This window comes from Panthera leo, chromosome A2, assembly GCF_018350215.1.
Source record: "Panthera leo isolate Ple1 chromosome A2, P.leo_Ple1_pat1.1, whole genome shotgun sequence".
NCBI lineage: Eukaryota > Metazoa > Chordata > Mammalia > Carnivora > Felidae > Panthera > Panthera leo.
In genome coordinates, this window is record NC_056680.1 from 29,862,683 (window position 1) to 29,885,308 (window position 22,626).

The following is a 22,626-nucleotide window of genomic DNA, read 5'->3' on the forward strand; positions in this document are numbered from 1 at the left end:
ACACCTAACGCATTGTTCCCGGCCTAGTGGCTACCTTTTGATTGTGTACCAGTGACAAGCACTTTACAAATTGGGGTTACACACAAGCAAAGTAAAAATGCATTCAGGTCACAGACAGAGAATAACTGAAAAACTTACGGACAAATCTGAGTTTATCACAAACAAATGGCTTAATTGTCTAACCTGTTTGAGGCTGATAAAAAGTGACTGAACTTCTCACACTGGGTTTCACAGACAGAATCAACAGACAAGCCAATGCTAAAAAACTTGAAGCAAGGAGAGTGAGTTGGTTTGGATCTGGATTTTCTTGAAATAATGAAAACGGAAAGAGTGAAGACAGCATGGCGAGGAGGCGGTAGGTACTCACGAATGGTTAAATCCATCACTTGGGAGGCCAAGCAGAAGACAGGATGCTCATACATTTCTCTCTTTTTCCCTATAAAAGAGGATTTGGGCATGCAAGAGGCTTAGGTCAGAGGTAAAGAGGTTAAAGGTCATAGGTTAGAGGAATACGTTACATTAGCTCAAAGGAAAATAGCCACAGAGTATTTTGGGATAAACACGGGATAAAAGAAAAAAGGAGTTTCAAAATTGGAGATCTACTGGATTAACCATTCAGCATGCCGTGAGTCACGAGAGAGATTGTGACCATGATTTTACACGTCTCTTTAGAATTGTTGGCAAGAGTACAATGACCAAAAACATCATGAGTAAAGGGAAACAGAATTTCATTGATTTAAGGCTCCAAGATACTAAGGATTTCAGACTTTAGTATCTAAGGCTCTTGAGGTATTTCTTCATAAACATAGTCTCCAGCGATATCACTATAACTTCATTCCCAAATTCTCAGGGGACTAAGCTGTGGCTCAAATGTAAAATCGTAAGATTTCTTTTCTGAGCACAGGATCAGAACCTCGTAAAAGAAAGTTGTTTGGTAGTAGCATCTCCAAAGCTGCAATGTCTCAACCTACGGTGGACTATGTTCATGAAAGAAAACCTGATACATGCAGCCAGAGGATGTTGGGTTGTCTGAATTAACAATCCCAGCATGCTTTGAAATTGGTGTCACAGCCACTTTTGCAGAGGTAATGTCAAAAAGTGGCTGAGCCAATCACGGACAAGGAAGGAGAGAAGCGGAAGAGAGCAGGTAGTGTGGAATGAGGTACTTCTCTGAAAAGAGAGTTGGAAAAAAAAGATTGGTTTCTTCAAAGAATCCCCAGACCTAAAAGTCACAGTGCAAAAGATAATTAACACAACCAAGAAGAATTGAGGCACAAAAGGAAATTACAGATCAGCTGATCTACTTTGGAAATGAATGCATTTTTACTTACAGATCTTAAAGTTTGTTTTTGGATATATTTATCTGAAAGAAGAGAGCAGATCTTACCGAAAGACTAGTAATAACTAGACCAAGGCCTACGAGGCAGCAGCCATGGCGACCGGACGTTTCTTGATCCCATCCCATCTCTGGCCTTGCCTAGAATTATTAGGTACCTGGTTGACTTTACCAAATACAACCAATCATTATGTCCTGGGAAGGTAAATGCTAGAACAATTATTTGCTAATATAGCCCTTTAATGATCTTCTTGTTCCTCTATTTTTGTCACTCATTACCAAGTCAAGAGTTGATAAACATCCTTTTAGTGCCCAATTCTTAAGTGTTTCTCCCTGGGTGCATAGCAATGAATTCATTACCACTGGTACACAATTTGCATTGTCAGACAGACAAAATTGAGAGAGGGAGGACATGTAATGTACAGAACACTGCGATTTGACATGACCTTAACCTAATTCTCTAAGGAAACAAGGACTTCGGCAGGGTAAGTGATAGGGTTTTGGTGGTTGATTAGGTCTTTTTTTTTCCCCCCAGTCAAGTCCTGAAGGCAGACAATGGGCATTTGCTGGTTTTAGTCAGGTGTTTCACATGTGAGAGAACATCAGATTCCAGAATGCGGACACACTGAGTTTTGCACACAGAACTTCCACATTTATACACTTACACCACTGGTCAAGTTGGGTGTGGTTTTCAAATCACCCTATAGCAGCCAACAGGGTAACAATGAAAAGTGATTAATACCTTTGCAAATGAATAGGTCCCAAAGAACCATATCTTCTCAAGTAGAGTTTACTCAAAGTGCCTTTTGGGTGATTACTTGGTCATCAGTGCCTGCTTCCCTAAAACTTGAGAGGGCAGTGGTAACAACCATCCTAGGTCTGGAGCAACAAGAAGGAATGAGATCTAAAGCAAACCAGGAGCCATCAGAGACAGCTGAACACCAACCTGCCATCAGGTTTGAAAATGTTACCCAAAGACAAGATATTCTCAAGGGGCAAGAAAGAGTAAGCAGAAATCTTGATGTTGTTTTGTTCAATGCTCGTTTTACCTCCAAGGCTGTCAACAATGGACAACAAAGTGCTCTGTTTTCCTCTATTTAAAGAAGGCAGCAGTCCCACAGAACCTCTTCTTAGGAAAACATTACTCACAGAGCAAAGTTAATGCCGACACAGACTCTCAAAAGGACCTTCGTTATCTGATAACACCCTATATTCATATTCTTCCCCTCAAAAGACTGCTGCCTGAGCCCCTGTTCTTAATTCATTCATTTGGCTGCAGCCAAGGAAGCTTTCATATTTCAAGTGCTTTCAGGTTTCAATTTAACATATTCAGATGGACCACTGTTTTCTGGTGCCCATTAGAAAAGACAGACTCTTCCCCAGGGAGGCACACCAAAATTTAAAGAAGTAATTGGGGGCAGAAGGGAGCCTTACCTTCGATTTTAGCATATTCTGAGAGCCGGGAGTAGTTGACTAAAGCAGCCTGCTCTAGACATTTCCGGATGACTGTTTTTACCTCCTCTTGTGGTACGGGGGTAACAATATCTTTCATCAAAACCTTTAGGTGGGAAAATAAAAGATTATTAAGATGGTTCAACCAAATGTGTTACTCATTTATGTTTCTTAAAGAGCTCAAGTTTAAAATGAGTTGTGAATGCCTCCTTGTGACTTAATACTGATTGAGAGCCATCGCTAAACGGAACACACAGAGTTGTAATGCACAGTTAGGATGGCAAAACCCATCTATGAATCAAGGAAGGGCCAGGAACATATCTTCAATATATGCCAACTATTTGGGAGTCTGGAGATAAAATATCTAGAATTTTGGCAGTTTCCCCACATTTATTCTGGTATTTGATGAATGGTAAGTGAAGCCTTGAAAAATGACAAACTAGGTCATTCAGCCATAATATTTCATTACAATCATGTTCATGTCTATATATATGTAATCTGTCTTTTACTTCCATTCTTACCCTTTCCAAGAGTGATAGAGTAGCTTTTAAAGCCCCTTCAGGTCGACCGAATGGAAAGCAATACCTAAAAAACAGAGAATATTCTTCAGGTTGCCCAAATACATTACATTTCAGCATGAAGTATGCTGCAATTTGATTCCTATAGCAACTCTTTCTGAGGCACAGAAAATGCTTTTTATTTTGTCACGTTGTGTTATGTTAATCTGAATTCACACCATATATGTGTGTATATAATGTATATATGTGTATGTGTGAATAATGACTAAAGAGGGACTCTGCAAGTGTCTGCAGCAGAAAAGAATATTTAGAGTGATGGCATAAGGCTCTGTTTAGATTTCTATTGTGAAGGAAAACCATTTGTGAGCTCACATGTGACCTTATATATTATTATAGAGACCAGGAGTAAAAAAAAAAAAAAAAAAAAAATTAGTTAAGACAGGCTAAAGTCCTAACATATTTACTCAAATCTCCAAAAGCTTTACTAGAGGAAATGAAGGAGTGTATTTTGAGCAAATTCATGCTTTTGCTAGATGTACTTCTTTGACTGCAGTTTTTAATTGTTATTGGGTCTTTTGTTACTGGCAATACATCTTGCATATAGCGAATAATCAATAAAAATTTATCCCAGAGGATTTTGATGGCACAGAAAGAGCTAGGTCCTGTACTCCTAAGAGTTCCATTGACTATTTGGGGCTGTCACAGGCCTTTTGAGCCACTGTTCCTCATGGTACCAAGGAACCAGCAGAGGCTACTTAAATTCAAACTATCTCCTAGGCATGTGTCCAGCTGAGTGGTCTGGGGCAAGTTCCTTAACTCTCTCAGCTTTGGTTTACTTTTTATTTGAGACCGTGACAACGACCTTACAAAGTTGCTCTGGGAATAAAAAATCGAGTTAATGCCTAACCAGCCGTGAGTCCTGTATCTTGACCCCTAGGAAATGTTTAAGAAAAAGGATCAGTTTATTATTATAAATGTTCTTACTATTTTTGAGTTACTATCTCAGGATCTCTAGTCTATAAGCACCAGTGCAGCGATAGAAATGTCTAATTTGCTGCAAGGCAGAAGCGGGCTATGTGGTGCAAGGCTGGACTTGGACCTGCTTGCTGTGTCAAGGGCACGGGGTAGAGTCAATCTGCCAAGGCAGATCTAAGTTTCCTTCTTTCCCTTAGTAGATGGCTAGCCCTGTTTCTGAGGTAAGAGAGAAGGTGGACACTCTCATATGGATCCCACTGCCTTCCTTCCCTGTTCATGTGATCTGATTCACAGGATTTTTCACGGGTTTAGGAACCTTGTAGAAATTTCACATTCAGCTTCTTAACAGAGATGTAAAAAATGGATTGATGACCAGGGTCAGCTTGCAAAAGGAGGGCTCTGTTCTTTCAGTGGAAGTAGAATGAGCTGAAGATGTCAAAGTCTCCTGGCTATTGCAGAACCCTGTCCTATTGGTTTTCATTTCCATTCAGTTACCTTTTTTTTGTTTTTTTAGAGGGACGGAGAGCACAAGGGAGTGGGGGACAGGTGCAGAGGAAGAGAGAGAGAGAGAGACAGAGAGAGAGAGAGAGAGAGAGAGAACGAACCCCAAGCAGGCTCCATGTTCCTGACATGGGGCTTGATCCCACAACCCTGGGATCATGACCTGAGCCAAAACCAAGAGTCAGATGCTCAACTGAGCCACCCAGGTGCCCCTCAATTCAGTTATTTCTAAATATCCAATGTGTCACTGACAGGTTAACAGTTTTAGAAAGTTAAGCCCTTTATTTGCCCCACCCCAGTCTCACCCTCTTAATTAACCCCTCAACCCCAGATCCTTACCTAAAATGTGTAATCTGATTTTCCAACAGAACTCGGAGTCTCTCTTTGATTTCTTCAAAACGTTCCTTCTCTTCAACAGTCACGGTTCCAATTCCATCAGGCCTGAAAGAAGACATGTCATGAAGTGACGGGAACGTCATACACTGACATCGTCAAATCACATCTCTAGCAGGAGGAAACTGTCCACTTCAGAAGAACAATTACGATGATCGATGTGACCTTAGGAGAAGTCCTGCTTTTCACAGGTGGCTACTAAAGGGCACGGGGTATGCTGGGGTTATCTTTTGGAGACATTCGTAGTACTGTCACTCATTTATTGTGAAGTGGTAAAATGTATAAACTGGTGGCCAGAAAGTCCAGTTTCTAGACCTTTTGTTTGGCTCACAGCTTCTTAAGATTTTTGAACTATTTGTCAGCATTTTTTTTTTTTTTTTTTTTACGTTTTATTTATTTTTGAGACAGGGAGAGACAGAGCATGAACAGGGGAGGGTCAGAGAGAGGGAGACACAGAATCTGAAACAGGCTCCAGGCTCTGAGCTGTCAGCACAGAGCCCGACGCGGGGCTTGAACTCACGGACCGCGAGATCATGACCTGAGCTGAAGTCAGACGCTTAACCGACTGAGCCACCCAGGCGCCCCTGTCAGCATTTTTTTAAAGTTTGTTTGCTTGTTTGTTTATTTAGTGTGTGGGAGAGGGGCAGAGAGAGAGAGCATGCGCGCACGAGAGAGCCAGGATCCCAAGCAGGCTCTATTTGCCAGCATTTTTAAAAGTGTATTTATTTACTTAGAGTATGGGAGAGGGGCAGAGAGAGAGAGAGAGAGAGAGAATCCCATACAGATTCTATTTGCCAGCATGTTTTAAAGTTTATTTATTTATATAGAGTATGGGAGAGGGGGAGAGAGAGAGAGAGGGAGAGACAGAGAGAGAGAGAATCCCAAGCAGACTGCACATGGTCAGCACAGAGCCCGATGCGGGGCTCGAACCCATGAACCATGAGATCGTGACCTGAGCCGAAGTTGGACACTTAACCGACTGAGCCACCCAGGTGCCCCAATTTGCCAGCAATTTTTAAAGTTAGGAAAGTTTTACAACACAATTCTTTTGAAAATTTGGAACAACTGGCATTAACTGGTGAGTAACAAGTAATAGCTTTTTAACAGGGGCAGGCACTTAACTGTCCACATCTCTCAATTGTATTAAATATCTCTCTTGTAGGCACTTAGGTTTGGGACTCCTGAATTACGCACACAAACTTCTAGAAAAAACAGGTGCCTTGTAAATATCTGTCGTTTTTGGTGTTAAATGTTCCTAAGTGACTCAATATCTAGCTTATATTACAGATGTTCAGATTCTTTTAAGCACTAATGTATTAACTGAAGAACAAATTATAAGACATTGGGGAAAGTGAAAGACATTGATGAAAGAAATGAAAGATGACGCAAATAAGTGGAAAGATATCCTATATTCATGGATTGGAAAAATTAGTATTGTTAAAATGTCCAAACTACCCCAAGCCATCTACAGATTTAACGCAATCCCTATCAAAATTCCAATGGCATTTTTTTACAAAAATAGAAAAAAACAATCCTAAAGTGTGTATGGAACCACAAGAGACCCAAAGAGCCAAAATAATCCTGAGAAAGAACAAAGTTGGAGACATCGCAATTCCTGACTTAAAAGTTTATTACAAAGCTTTAATAATCAAAACAATATGGTACTGGCATGAAAACAGATGCACAGACCAAGAGAACAGAGCTGAGAACCCAGAAGTAATCCCTGCATATATGGTCAACTAATATTTTAGACAGGGGAGCCAAAGATGAACAATGGGAAAGAATAGTCTCTTCAATGAATGATGTTGGGGAAAACTGGATATTCACATGCAAAAGAATGAAACTGGACTCCTATGTTGCACCACTCACAAAATTAACTCGAAATGGATTAAAGACTTAACTATAAGACTTGAACCCGTAAAAATCCTAGAAGAAAGCATAGGGAAAAAGCTCTTTGACATTGGCCTTGGCAACAATTTTTTTGGATGTGACACTAAAAGTAGAAGCAACAAAAGCAAAAATAGACAAGTGGGGCTACATTAAACTAAAAAATTTCTGCACCGCAAAATGTAAAGGTAACCTATGGAATGGGAGGATATACTCCCAAACCATCTATCTGATAATAGACAACAGAAATATAGAAGTCATAAAATTCTATAGAAAAAACCAAATCATTCAATTAAAAAATGGGCAGAGGACTTGAATAGACAGATGGACTTGAACAGTCTTCCAAAGGAGACATACAAATGGTCAAAAGATACATAAAAACATCACTCGTCATCAGGGAGATGCAAATCAAAATCACAATGCGATATCACCTCACAATGGCTAGTACTGAAAAGACAGCAAGTGTCTGCAAGGATGTGGAGAAAAGGGAGCCCTTATGCACTGTTGGTGGGAATGTAAACTGGTGTGGCCACGGTGGAAAACAGTATTGAGGTTCCTCAAAAAATTAAAAATAGTACTATCACATGATTTGGTAATTCCACATCTGGGTATATACCTGAAGGAAAGGAAATTACTTTCTTGAAGACACATCTGCACCCCCGTGTTCACTGCAACATTATTCACAACAGCCAAGATATGGAAACAACTGAAGCGTCCACTGATGGATGAATGGATAAAGGAATTCATGGATAAATATATATATGATGGAATTATTTTTATATGATGGAATATTATTCAGCCATAAAAGAAAGGAAATCCTACCTTTTGAGACGACATGGATGGAACTTGAAGGCACTACGCTAAGTGAAATAAGTCAGACAGAGAAAGACAGAAACTTCAAGCTCTCACTTACATGTCTAATCTGAAAAAGTCGTACTCATAAGAATACAGAATAGAATGGTAGTTGCCAGAGCCCAAGGGCTGGCAGAAACAGGGAGCTGTTAACTAAAGGGTACAAACTCCCAGCTATAACATGAGTAATGGTACTGTATTTATATACTTGAAAGTTGTTAAGAGAGGAGATCTTAAATGTTATCGCCCACACTAAAAAATGATAATTATGTGAGGGGATGTAGGTGTTAATTAACCTTGTCATAATAGTGATTTCACTATATATATGTGTATATATATATATATATATATATATATATATATATACACACACATATATATACACACATATATATACACACATATATATACACACACATACACACACACATATATAATATATATATATGATCAACACATTAGATACCTTAAACTTACACAGGTTACATGTTAATATCTCAATAAAGCTGGGAGAAAAGAGAACAAACCACATATGATGCGTTTCCATGCTAGTGAACTACTGGTCATTTTAATAACAAGAAGGACCCTAGCAAATATAAGTAAATTCCAGTTTAAACCCAGTATTCTCATATTTCTGAATCACCATCAGGTTTCCACACATTTTTCCTATTTGCTTTGGACTGTTCAAGTTGAAAATACAAAAGGAAGCTGCATATTTATAGCCCAAATTTATCTGTGCCAAATTAGACGTGGGATAATCTGACCCATTCAAAGACTTCAGCTTCCCAGATTCAGTAGTGACTTGTTTTGACTACTGGCTGAGCCAGTTTGCAGATTGGCGTGTCACCATGAAACTTCTACTGGAACATTCTTCAGTTTGCAAATGGGAAGTCATCTTGAGACCAAACAAATGGTCTTATTTATAGGTCTTCTCAAGGATCCAGCATAAGTTGGGAAAATCCTGTATACTAGACCAGTCTGACTGCACAAAAGACTTGGCAAATGACAGCAATGTACCTCCTGTTAGGGGTTAATTGGTCAGCTTCCCTTCTTTATAAATACTAAAAATTCCCCACTTGGAAAAAAAAAAAAAAAAAAGAAAGAAAGAACAAGAAAACTTCCCCTCCCCAACATTATTAAAAACACCCTTAACAGTAAAATTCTCTAAAATCCATTTCTTCACATTCCCCTGAACTGCCCTGAAGAAGAGGCCAAATGGTAAATATCAGGTAGGACGTTGGAATATGAATATGTCTTTATTTTCATGTTTTCTAGATAAATCCTAAATGTCAATTTACAAAGTTTATTTAAATTTTTTTTCAAGATTTTTTGTCAGTAATCTATACCCAATGTAGGGTGTGAACCTAAGACCCCAAGATCAAGAGTCGTATGCTCTATTGACTGAGCCAGTCAGGTGCTCCTGTTTAAAATTTTTTACATATGAAATGTCCATATGTAAATCTGCCCATATGTGAATCCGTAGCTACATCTCAGGATGAATTCATTGGCCTCCACAAAACATAGGTGATGCTTTTTGGTGTAGTAACTTCTTATGTTTATAATCTACAACTTTCTATAGCTGTGGTTTTTATATTTAGATTTTGTTTACACAAAATACAACTCGCTAATGCACTGAACACGTTTATCTGATTGGCGTGTGCACATACTCGATTTGGGAAAGTGGGAGCCATTTTAAGCATTTTGTTTCTTAGCAGGGATTAGCCCAGAGATAAACGCTATTAAAATATAATTTACAAATCAGGAAGGGGCTTACAGATCACAGGAAAAAGCATGGAAATCATTTAACATGGGAAGCCCAGAGATGCATGTGGCTATTTTTAGGAGATAAACTTTCCTGAAGAAAATCATTCCTCACTTAGCAAGACTTGTAAGGCAATTATTAGGCAATAAGAAAGTAACTTTTAGATTTGTGTTTGAGATGATAAAAACTAAGCATTGAGGGTGTGTCTGGCCTTCTCAGTTAATCCTCACTACAAAGGGTATTATTACAAACATAAAATTCAATTATGTTTCTTTCCCTTTTGTTCTGATGATTCACAGTTGTGATTATTTAAGGTATCAGCAGCTTCCAATTCCCTGACAACCTCCGACTACTTTCTCAACACTATTAATCTCACTATTCTAAAAAAGTAAATGACAAAAAATTATTAATGTAGCCTTTTCTTAAATTTGCTTCTTGGGGCCCTTGGGTGGCTCAGTCCATTAAGTGTCTGACTCTTGATTTTGGCTCAGGACATGATTTCACACTTTGTGAGATCCAGCCCTGTGTCGGGGGCTGTCAGCACAGAGCCTGCTTGAGATTCTCTCTCTCTCTCTCTCTCTCTCTCTCTCTCTCTCTGCCCCTTCCCATTTGCACTCTCTCTCTTAAAATAAATAAACATAAAAAATTTGCTTCTTAATTGCCTATATCAGTGCAAATAGTTTTAACTTAAAATGAATGCAACTAAGTTTATGTTTGTAAGGTAAATAGTACAGAATTGACCAACAAAAATAGGTGATTTAAAAAGTCATGATTTTGACATCGAATGCAAATTTCTTTGTAACTGCCAGAATTGCTCTGAAATGGTACTGGGGACAGATGATGTTATTTTACAAACTGAGGAAGAGACAGGCAGGAATAATACAATTTATTAAAGATCACAGGTGGTAACTCTATCAGTTGAAAAGTAAAAATATCCTTTTTTGTTTGTTTAATTTCACTGCATTTTTTAAAGTTTATTTATTTTGAGAGCAAGCTAGCATGAGGGAGGGGCAGAGAAAGAGAGGGAGAGGGAGAGGGAGAGGGAGAGGGAGAGGGAGAGGGAGAGGGAGAGGGAGAGGGAGAGAGAGAGGGAGAGAGAGAGAGAGAGAGGGGAGAGAGAGAGAGAGAGAGAGAGAGAGAGAGAGAGAGAGAGAGAGAGAGAGAATCCCAAGCAGGCTCCACACTGCCAGCTCAGAGCCCCAGGGGGGGCTCAAACTCACGGACCATGAGATCGTGATCTGAGCCGAAATCAAGAATTAGTTGCTCAACTGACTGAGCCACCCAGGTGCCCCTCATGTCATTATTTTTGAAAATTCTGTCAAGTACCAATTTCTTTTCTGTTGTTCCCTGTAATTTGTCAATGGGAATTATACAGGCTTAGATTTCTATGGGTTTGGCTTATCACATCAGGGTCACCAGTTGTGGGTTTGGCTTATCACGTTGGGGTCACCAATTGAGGGTTCGGCTTTTGGCTTTGTCCAGCAAAGCCAAGGACAGCAGAAAGGGTTACTCAAGACTCCACAAGTCAAGAGAGGTGGGAGGGAGGCTAAGGGAAGTCTCCCCATACTGCTCTCAAGCTCCCATATTTATTAGGCATAAATTATAGGGAAAAAAACATTGCACAATATGACAGTGGTACGGACCAGTAAGAAGTATAGAAACCATGCAAAACAACAAGGCCTTCCCAAGACTACACAACCACAGATGCCTAAACCAGGATGGAGGACAAGATAAGATATTCCATAGATAACATGGTCTAAGGAATTCATGGACACAGTAGGGACCCAATCCCTAAACACACATTAACTAGACATAGGTCAGCTGTTTTCAGCATGGCCAGAAATCAGTGTAATGGGTTTCCTATAATCTCCTCAGCTAGGACATAGCTAATTTGATTTCTCACAAATTTCTTATTTTTTTATTTAAAAAGATTTTTTAGTATAATTTATTGTCAAATTTGTTTCCATACAACACCCAGTGCTCATCCCAACAAGTGCCCTCCTCAATGCCCATCACCCACTTTCCCCTCTGCCCCACCCAATTACCCGCAGATTTCTATGGAGCTACTAACTGAAAATCCTGGCTCAATATTTTAGGGAACACTGTTTTCAGAGAAGCAATAAAATACTTTGCCTAGAGTAGTGGTCCTCATACCTAAGCATGCCTCAGATTACCTGGAGGATGGGGCTGAGAGTTCGTTTTCTAACAAGTTCTCTGATGCTGCTGGTCCAAGGAGCCCCCTTAGAGAATCTCTGCTTTAGATCAAGAAAATATCTTGTGGGTGGCTCTTCCAGTGGTTGAAAGGGTAGGTTTGATTCAGGATTCCCCAATGCCCTTGTATTGGAGTGAATCTGGAACCAGAGATCTTCTCCAAGCAAGAGGGTCCACTTATAAAGCTACGATCCCTTCTGGAAGTGGTGTATGTGCTATTTCAAAGTGCCATCCCAGGCAGTGCTGGTTGCAAAATAAGTAGAGGAACTGTATTGGTGTCTCTCAGAAGCCCTGCTTGTGTGTGTGTGTGTGTGTGTGTGTGTGTGTGTGTGTGTGTGTGTGCGCGCGCGCGCTTCTTTTCTGGAAACATTGGGAGGTGATTCTATAATTGTCATAAAACTGGCTCTGCATGGTGTTCCTTTCTCCATACTGTTAACACTTAAGGAGTCACAAAGAATGAGAGAAGAGAGATAAAGCTGGATTCTAAATTCCAAACGAGCAAATCCCAGGCTGAGATGTGTCTTTACTCAGAACATGTGTTTAGGAACGCTGAATTTCCCATTCTTCTGTGTCCTGAAGGGTGCCTTTCCTGCCTTCTTGGTTTTTGGCTTCTTAGCACCCACTGTCACTTCTTAACACCTGAATGTCCTTCGGAAGAATGACCTTGCCCACACCACGCATACCCTTGGGGGGAAGAGTAAACTGGGGTCCTGTTTCCTGCTGTTTATATACTGAGGGCCTTCCCACAAGCCAGTCCCCCCCTCTTATGGACACTGTGTGTCTAAGCTGGACTATGACCTAAGCTCAGTCAACTGGACACACTTTTCTGGAACCTTTATGTTGAGTAAATAACGCAAAGATAGAAGAAACAGGTGGAATTGGCTCGCCCTAGCAGCTGTGCCCTGACCAGACAGACTGTCCTCACAGGTCAGTAGTTCTTAATCTTTGCCTATACTTTGGAACCATGTGACAGCTTTGACAGTCTCATCCTCAAACTCTGATTCAATTCACCTGCAGGGGGATGTAGACACTGTCACTTTTACAGCTTCCCAGGTTATCCTAATGTGCTGTCAAGGGTTGAGAACTGCTTTTGTCTTGTTTCCTACCTTTCTGTAGCTTCCTTTTTTTTTTTTTTAATGTTTATTTTTGAGTGTGAGTGGGGGAGGGGAGAGAGAGAGGGAGACACAGAATCCGAAGTAGGTTCCAGGCTCCGAGCGGTCAGCACAGAGCCCGACGCGGGGCTTGAATTCACGGACTGCGAGATCATGACCTGAGCCAAAGTCGGACGTTTCACCGACTGAGCCACCCAGGCACCCCTCTGTAGCTTCCTTGACTCCAGTTTTCCCCTCAAAAACGGAGAGGATCCAGACTTAGTTTTTATTACTTATACTGATGTGAGTTCATAAAGCACGATCTCCTTTTTCCTAGAAGGAGGGGATATGCACATCATATAGTAAAATCGTTCGATGTCTTTGAACCTAGCTTGAGAATCTCACACACACACACACACACACACACACACACAGCGACAAGGAAATGTGGTCCTGGGCCTCCGGGTCCACCTAACTGCACACTGGCTAACAACTCACTTCTAGTATATCATGACCCTGCAAACTTGAGACAAGGTGCAGGTCCAGTGCAGTCATTTTTGGAACCCCATGAGGGACAGGAAGCTGCCCCACCTGCAGGCCACCACTGCCACCAGAAGTAGGTCTCTCTGGCCACAACAGACTATATCACTTCTGACACAATGGGCATCTCCGGAATCCACCTTTCAAGTTTTCGGCAAACCATTTTCTCACTGTCCTTCACAAAGTTGACATTTTCGGCTGCACGACAGGAAAGATGTCACGTCGGCTGCTCTTCAAGTCCTTGTCACCGTGGTCAGTACCAGTTCTGTCACCTTCACTCTCCTCACACTCGCCCATCTTGAGCCATGTCACAAATAATAATTTATCTAGAGTTGTGTCTTTTTTTTTTTTTTTTTTTTTTGTCAGACTGAAACTACCACAACCCAGCGACCCGTCTTTCAAGTTACTAGTTACGCACATTGTTCTCCCTCTCCCCAAATGCTTCGGAGCTAGACCTTGTTAATGGATGACTTTTATAGGAGGGATCTCATATGATTAAGAACTAGGCTTTTCATGTGAAACGTTTTATTTTGAGATTTGAAATTAGGTGCGAAGAATCCAGTCAAAGAAATCAAGCGGCAATGTGTTTCGTGAAAGTGACCTCATCTCCTTGGATCGTTCAATTGTCCCCCCACACCCAGGTAAGCACACAGATTCCTAGCATCTTGTCACCCTGCTGGTACAGTTCTCCACATTGTGTTGAAAGCTCAGCCGCAAAACCCTTGTTTGGAAGCTGAGCTATCTTTTCAAGAAGGTCAGAGGACTAGATTCATTCAAAGCTTACAGCGACGGATGTGTTGTGGTATTGCATCTGTTTAGTGATCAAGTGTAGAACCCAGGTGTGAGAGAATATGCATGGGTTCAAAAGACAGAAGAGGGTCTGGTCCACTTCTCTGCATACAGCCAGCTTTAAGCTCCAATCACTACCAACAAGGGGTAAAACTCCAGCTGAAGTGGGAATATACTTTCTCTCCAAATGCAAATGTCCACATATGCTGGTGCAGGCACCGTAAACATGATATATTCTCTCTCTCCAAATGGATGCATGCCTGCAGACCGCATTATGGATCCCTGAAAATGTCCTTAAACAAGCATGATAACTGAATCCTACTTGCTACTAAATTGTTCCAGCCCAGAAACATGAGAGCTTAAAGGGCCAGAGTGGGACAGGGTATCTTAGATGGTTCTTGCAATGCTCCCTAAATAGAACATGTAGACCAAAACACTCTCTTAACCTCTCTCTCTTTTGAAACGGATTTCCCCTAGCAACTCTTTATCCTTACAACTTTTAGAATGATACCTTTGAATTTAATCCAAGAGCGGAATATTTTCTTTTGTCTCTTTCAAGCGACTAGTAACTACAAATTCAAGATAACACCAAAGCATTATCATCTCAAAAGAAGACATCCCTGCTTGCTCATCTGGATGGCTTGTATAATCTCTAGGTTAATTATACACTGTAATTAGGACTCTCACATCCAATAGTCACTGCTTCATTATGAAAGCCCAGCCTTTCCCTTTCCTCCCCTCTCCCTCCAGCCCAAGCCCCTTTTCTAATTATGCCCTGATGCCCTGGGGCTCAGACACGCTGCTAAAACAAATATATCAAAGTGTTTGTATCACAAAGACTAAGATAGGAAGCAATAACAAGCAGTTTCTACAACCTTACAATTGAAGGCATTGAAGCTTCTTGAGGTTGGGTATTATTAATTTTTAAAAAAAGGGTTGGAGGGGGCAAAAATTTATCAGTGAGATCTTCTCTGACTTGTTTTCTGTTTTTCTAAACATGTAGCTAAAATCCAAAAATATCAGAAAGTTTCTTTGCTCTCTATAAATACGGGGGTGATTGAAGTCTCTCTCTACCGATCAAATCTCAAAGAACATGGATGCTATTGATACAAGGACACTAGTTAAGGGGATGGTCCAGGTGCTGAATGAAGGGAGAACCCAAGAAGTGACTACAGAAGTCATATAAAATATATGCTTTGGAGGAAAGCATGTATTTCTTACCCCAGAGAGGGACCAATTTCCAAAATTGGTACCACATAGATTTTTCTCTTTGAGGAATAAGAGAAGAGATGGGTTTCTTTGTTTCTAGACAAACATAGACAATTAGGCTTTGGATTCTATCCTCAACTCCCTATGTATAGACTTCTGAGTGGTCAGACCAGTAACATGTGTGGCGTTTTGGTATCACACCCACCCTGGAAAGGATGTGACATCGGAAAATATGCTTTTGCTCCAGTGAATTCAATGAACATAGGATGAGGACACATGCTGAAATTTTAGAAGGGAAATTCATGTTACTTGACGGTTTGCCAGGGGACAGAAAGATTGCTCTGGTGGGATAGTTAATTCAACACATTTTACAAGATTTTATGTCTGAGTTGGAAAATCTGCTCTTCTCACGGGGAAACTTTCCTTTAGGAATGGAGTCACATGGGTTAGAATTTAGAATAATCTAAAAAGAATTCCTCCTTGGGGTACAGACTTTTACTTGAAATGTGTTTGGATTTCCTCCCACCCCTTCTCTTACAAGTACTTCCACTTGGTGAAGCTGCTGCTTTAGAATTTAGAGAGCATGACTCAGTTACATGCAAGGCCAACACCTGCTCAAAACTGGAAGGGCGACGAGCCACATATCCCTGAGTACACGAATGTCATGTGTAAGTGTGTAACATTATATCAATAACGTGGGGGCCACTGTCATCCCCCATCCACGCCTGCCTGCTACTCAAGTGCCGTATTCAGAGTCGGTAAAACAGAACTATCCCTGCTACACAGTCCTCTCTCCCTCCTTTGGGAGGACAGAGAGTGAAAAAGCACTAGATATAATATCATAAGGAGTGTACATGTGTGACAGAGGGAGGAAGGGATAGAAAGGTGAGATTGGAGCTAAAGAGAGACATTTACATGTGCAAAAATTATGGATTTGCTTCCAGGTAGGCATTCACAAAAAAGGAATGAAAGAAAACATTATGCAACATGGCTTGGGAGTGAGGGACCAACACTGGACATGGTGTTGCTGTGGTCCACAGGAGAGAAGATAGACGCTTGAACTCGGTAGTGGCAGTGAAGAAAAGGAGAAGTGGGTGGGCTTAAGAGATACCTAAAGGCATTGATAGGGCATAGTAACCGAAGCCTTGTGAGGTGCTGAGGGAGAAGGAGGAAGCAAGGACAACTCCCATGGTTCTGCTTGGGGAAGCTGGATGGATGGAATTACTCACTGCCTTAGGGACACTGGTGGGGCAACAGAGGAGAAAAATGAGCTAACCGGATTGTTCAGTACTTCAGATCTAACCCAAGGGATCACACAGTCTCTGCACACAGGCAGCACTGTGGCTCCAGATACCTCTCCCAAAAGAATGCTGGGACATGTTTTCAAAGATTTTTAGAACTCGTGCTCTCTTACATCTGCTTGCAGACTCATTAATCTATGCAGCTTACTTTGGATTGGGGCGGTTGGCATTATGGATTTGTTAATTGCTGATACAATGTACTTTCTACACAGGCCATATGTGAAGAGCAGCACTGGCATTCAAGAAATGTTAAATAATAATGTAAATGAGAAAAATTTCCAATCCCAATAATAAAGGGATCCAAGGAACATTGACGCAACTTGCAATCATCGGAGCTGTTTGATTGCCTTGTCACTGCGGGACAGTGACCAAAGTGATGCTAATCTAAATGTCATCTAGAAAGAATACTAAAAATATTATGGTGAAAATTAAGTACTGCAACCTTAGGAGCTGATTTAAAAATTAGAAGATATAGAGATTTACATCTGTGGGTTTTATGATCGCCAAGTGCAGCCAGCTGAACATACTCACATTTTCTTTTTCTTTCCCTCTCTCTTTGAGAAAATGGGTTGTTTTTTTTTAAAGAGCCGGCCCAAACTAATGTTCCCTCAATCAGCAATTCTTAAACATTGCTACATATTAGAATCACTAGGGGAGATTTTTAAAACATGATACTTCGGCCACATCCCAGATTAATTAAATCAGAGCCTCTGTGGGTGGGGCTATGGCATCGGCCTTTTTTAGGCTCTCCAAGTGATTTCAGGGTATAGCCAAGTTTGACAACCAAGGCCTTAACTAAGTGAGATCTGAAGAACAAATGCCTTAGAATTACCTGGGGAGGAAATGATGAAAAGTCCAGAAGCCTGACTCCATCTAAGACTTGCTGAATCAAATTATGTCAGGATGGGATCTAGTATTCCCCATGTTAACAAGCTCCCTGTGTGATTTATATGCACACTACAGGGTGAGAACTACGGCACAAGGTGAAAATCAGTGGTGGCAACTCTTACGCCTTTAGACACAGGACAAGTTCGTGTAAAAGAAACAAAAGACCCAAGTAAAAAGTAGAAATTTAAGCCCATCATCTGGGAGTTTGGTTTTTTGGACTTTGTTTACAGAGGGCTGTCCTGTGCATTGTCAGATATTTAGAAACATCCCTGGCCTCTAGTCACTGGTGACAATAGTACCACCCCTTCCCTAGGTGACAATTAAAATGTCTCCAGACATTGTCAAATGTCCCCTGGGATAAAGGATCAAGTCAAGAACCAGTATTCTAAAAGATGCCAAACACGTGGATGGTTCCATATCTTCCAGTGTCTGGAATTAGAAGTAGCAGTGATCTTCCTGATTGACCAGATGTGTCTACTTTTGATTCGATGTTGCAGATTCACATAGGCATAGTTTTTCACAAAGATGTGGCTCAGGTTTACAGAGAAAGTGGGAGAACCTGAGTCATCAGCAGATGAGTGGCCATTAATGATTTCCAACTGCAGCAGGAAAGGGCTCTCCCTCTACCTCTGGGTATGCTGAGTTATTAGTAGGTAAAAAGTTAATGATTATGTAAAAAGCTATATTTTACCTAATCTAAAGCTGCTTGTGAAATGACAACAGGAATGGCTTCTATTGTTCAGTTAAATTCAATTAAAGGGCAATTTGTTTCCATGAGTCATGATTGCCTTCTTAATCTAGGCCAAAGAATAGATAACCTTCACATGCAAGTAGTGTTCATCCTGGTTAAAAAAAAAAAGTTGGGAAAATGGTTTCCCCACACCAAAAGGTTGTTCATTAATGCTCAAAGGAGACTCTGCTCTTACATGGTCTAAAACTCCAGATACACTCTGGCTTCCTTCACAAGGCCAAAATTACCAGGTAAGCCATATTGATTTTGGACATCTTTAGGACAAAATTAGAAAACTCTTTAGTTAATTCAGATGACTGTGATAGTATCCAGCCCGGAAATGTTGAAACTCCTCTCAAATGGCTGAATTTGGCATCTTACACCAGACACAAATGCAAGCTCCAAAGTCAGACTATGTGTTTTGAACTGGGATCACATACTTATTTGCAACAGAGTAAGTGACTGAACTTATCTGAGCCTCAAACTCCTCATCTGCTACTCATCTGCTAGATGAAACAAATAATAATATTTCCCTGGGATGTAATAAGGATAAGATGAGATAATAAATCTAAACAGCACTTCACACAGTCCCTGGCATAGAGCAAGCACTTACTAAATGGCAGCAATTATCCTTAATTTAATTAAACTTTACTTATGGAATATGACAGTGGCTTATTTAATTTGTTATTATAATATATAGAAGATAATTTTAGAGTCTGACAGGATATTATTGGTGCTATGATACTACATGCTCATTTTGCAGATGAGAAAACTGAGGCACAGAATTAAGATATGATAATTCTGGATTTATGCAGAACAGACTCCAAACTCAGATCTTTAGAACCTCCACATGACACTGATGTAGTGCAAAGAGGAAGAGCTTTGGACTCAAGAATATCTGAGTGTGCCGCTTAAATTTGTAGACATTCAGTTTCATCCTCCACAAAATGGATGTAAAAAATAACCTGAAGATGTTACAGCGAATGAGACGGAATGTATAAAAGGATAAACTGCAGAATGCTACATGACTGGTATTTGATACTATGATTTCATCTGCATCAAAACCTGCAATATACACATAGACCCTGGAACACACATAAGCTCATCAAAGTACCATTCAAGATCCTTTTGGATAGTTTTTCATGGCACAGGGCAGTCTGAATCAAGTGTGGCGGTTTGCTTTCGGTTTCAATGCCGATCACTCAGCACCTTGGACAGCACCCAGAGAAGCTTCTTAGGGTACCTACGCAGCATTCTCTGTGTGCTTTCTCACTGGCTGCAAGCTACCATTGCTTTGCAATCTGACTCTCGTTAGGGCAACACAAACAGAAACTTCACTTCACCTCCATCCTTACATGCTGCAACTTTGAAAAGCAGGTGTCCACACGGAATCGGGGCTTTCTTTGACCTTCCCTATCAGACTGATACATGTTGATTGACAGCCTGCCACATTCTCTAGGAACTGAAGCTGGTATTTTCATTTAGTCTGCCTACAGGTGAACTGTATATATTTCAGGACTTAGAATTATTCCAGTGAACAAATTCATACTGAAAGCGTAAAACATACCTGCTTATGAATTTTGTGTCTCTTGGTAATGTCAGGTAAGAATATCAGTTTCAAAACCACAACAACAAAACTTTAAAATGACAATATTAATTTGTGGTGAGGATAGGGAAGGTGAGGAAGGACATAAGGATAACACTGGAAAAAACTGCAAGTCTAGCTTAAAGGGGGAAAAAGCCACCAATTTGCCATTTTTATCAATTCACAATGAGAGCAGCCCTAAAGGACAAAGAGGATAAATACAATTTTAGAACTTGCAAGTGGCTTCAAGGTGACCTCATTCTATAAGTGATTCTACTAAGAGCCATTCGTTTGGTGATAGGTTTTGCTTTGTGTTATTATAAGTCATTATCTAAAGATAGCTTTGTTTCATAAGATCAATGTGGAACTGAGAAGGGTTTGCTAAAAATGATGTAGCTACTATAAATGTATAGACCCATCTTATGACAACCCATTCTATTTGCTCCTTAAACATAATTTCAAAATTACAAAGCACGGGTTGCTTATTATGAATGACTTGGTAAGGTACCAGGTCCTTAACTAGATGCCACTAAAAAAGCAATCTGATTCACGATTCTGTTTACACATTGCTCAGTTTTTTCAATATGAAAATGTTCTAAGAGTCACTAAACACCTGACTCAAATTCGGTCCTAATACATGGTATTCTGCCCATGCCTACGATTTTCTTTTAAAGTATACCTTTGAAGAACCTTAAAGGAACAGAGACTTCAGATACACACAAAGCTTGTTGTCTGCTAAGGTGGAAGTCATGGCGTGGACGGGGGGAACGGCACAGACATTGCAAAACACAAGCCAATAGACACGTTAACTTCTTACCTTTTGGGCCCTGGATTTGCCTGGGTTTTGCAATCTTTTCTTTTTTTGGATTCCTTTTTGGTATCTTTTTTGGCCTCTGGTTCAGATGGGGAGGGAGTTTTGCTCCCTTCAGGGTCTGTATTTGGTAGCAGCCCACTAAGATATGCATGCATTTGTTGACTTTGGAGAGGGGGTGGTCGCATGGGGCATGCACAGAGTGTGGCCAGCCACAGGAGAATCAAGAGCACACATACATGCACAAACAGAAGAAAGAAAAAGAAGGATGCATCAAACAGCAAGAGCAAATGCATTCAAACTAAAATAATAAGCAAAAAAAAAAAAAAAAAAGATGCAAACTTGCATAAGGAAAATCGGAACTGAAAAGAAAATAAGAAATCCAAAACTGTTTCCATGACAAGATGTATAAACCTAACTGTGAATCAAGTGGCAGTCTTACAATATGAAATCCAGACAATGTGTATCATAATTCATGATGATGTTTACCAGGGAGTTTACAAAAACACTTCATTATTTTATAACACTTTCTTATTCAGTAACATATGTAGAATACAGTGTGACAACCCAGAGAATATAATGCAACTTCTCTCTCTCTCTCTTTAAAGAACTCAGTCCAAGAGGCTGTAACAGACAGTCATCAAAGTGTACATATTTATAAAAAGCAGAGTTATGCACAGATACTCCCCAGGTATCAGAGTTTTCATAAATATTTTTTATGTAAATAAAAGGTCATGTGTGGGGCTAGCAAACCTTATAACAATGGGAGGTGATGAAAACCTCGTTGCCTGTTAAAGATTCAAACCTACAATGCTATTGTTACCTAGTTCTAAATGTTGAGGTTGTATCTCATCAAACCTCCCAGCACTAGAGAGAGGAAAAGCACACAACAAATCCCACAGATATTTCAGAGTCCTCTAGCTTGTGAAGATGAAGATAACTGACGGTCTGATTTAAAATAAATGCAGCACCAACTTTTTCGGGGTTCGGAAGCCACCTAGTTTTTCCTGGATGTGCCTTTCCTGGCTACCGGTTGAGGTGGTGCTCAAGGGAACGCAGGCTTGTCTTTATAGCAACGTGAGGCTACATACATTGGGATAGTAAACTGGCTGTGGCAACGTGGAAATTTATTCCATGTCTTCAGAGCCAAATGGTAATGTTCTTAAATTATTTGCCGCTTTGCATTATTCAGAACATGGATCTTTTCCTCCAGGAGCTGGGCAACGTCTAAAGAAAGAGAGTACTTAGTGTGGAGTTAGGAGAACTGATGTTCTGGTCTTGTCTAGAAAACCTATAAAATGAGGGGGTGGGTTACACTGTGATCTCTAAAGTTCCTCCCAGCTCTATGGTTAAACTGTAAGTGTTATGAGTATCTAGCTTCCAGCTTCACCTAGCTGCTTTCAGCTCTTGAAGTGTGCTTGGCTTTCTCCGTCTGCGGGGCATTTGTACACGCTGTTCCTTTTGCCTGGAAGCACTCAACTTCTACATGTGCTTCAGTTCTCAGCCCAATATCTCTTCCTCAGGGACACCCTCCCTGCCGTCCTCACACGCCGTCTGAGCTGTCTTCCTTTATCAAATGCTAGTAAGGAATATTACTCCTTTTTTTCAGAGCCTCACTCTCCCTGTAACCCTGCCCTTGTTCGGGGCCTTGTTTTGCTCACCATGTACGCTGAACGTATACCAGAGTGCCTGGCACTCAGTAAATAATCACTAAATATTTATGGAACGAATGATAGCAACAAGAAAGGTAAACATTTATGAGGCTCTTGCCATGTTCCAGGCATTGTGCTGAGCC

At 40.6% G+C, this 22,626-nt stretch overlaps 1 protein-coding gene across 15 annotated transcripts in view; it reads right to left on the bottom strand.

The window, feature by feature from the left end:
- CADPS (calcium dependent secretion activator) overlaps window positions 1-22,626 on the bottom strand; it is a 481,138-nt gene that overhangs the window by 116,160 nt on the left and 342,352 nt on the right. For 13 of the 15 annotated variants that reach the window (XM_042929883.1, XM_042929885.1, XM_042929886.1 and 10 more), the window contains 3 exons: window positions 5,122-5,223; window positions 3,310-3,373; window positions 2,771-2,894 (listed from right to left, as the gene is read on the bottom strand). In XM_042929883.1, the coding sequence (XP_042785817.1) occupies window positions 2,771-2,894; window positions 3,310-3,373; window positions 5,122-5,223 (290 nt within the window). Of the gene's footprint in view, window positions 1-367; window positions 437-2,770; window positions 2,895-3,309; window positions 3,374-5,121; window positions 5,224-20,837; window positions 20,997-22,626 lie in introns of all 15 variants that reach the window. The other 2 variants (XM_042929876.1, XM_042929874.1) reach the window with 2 other exon arrangements.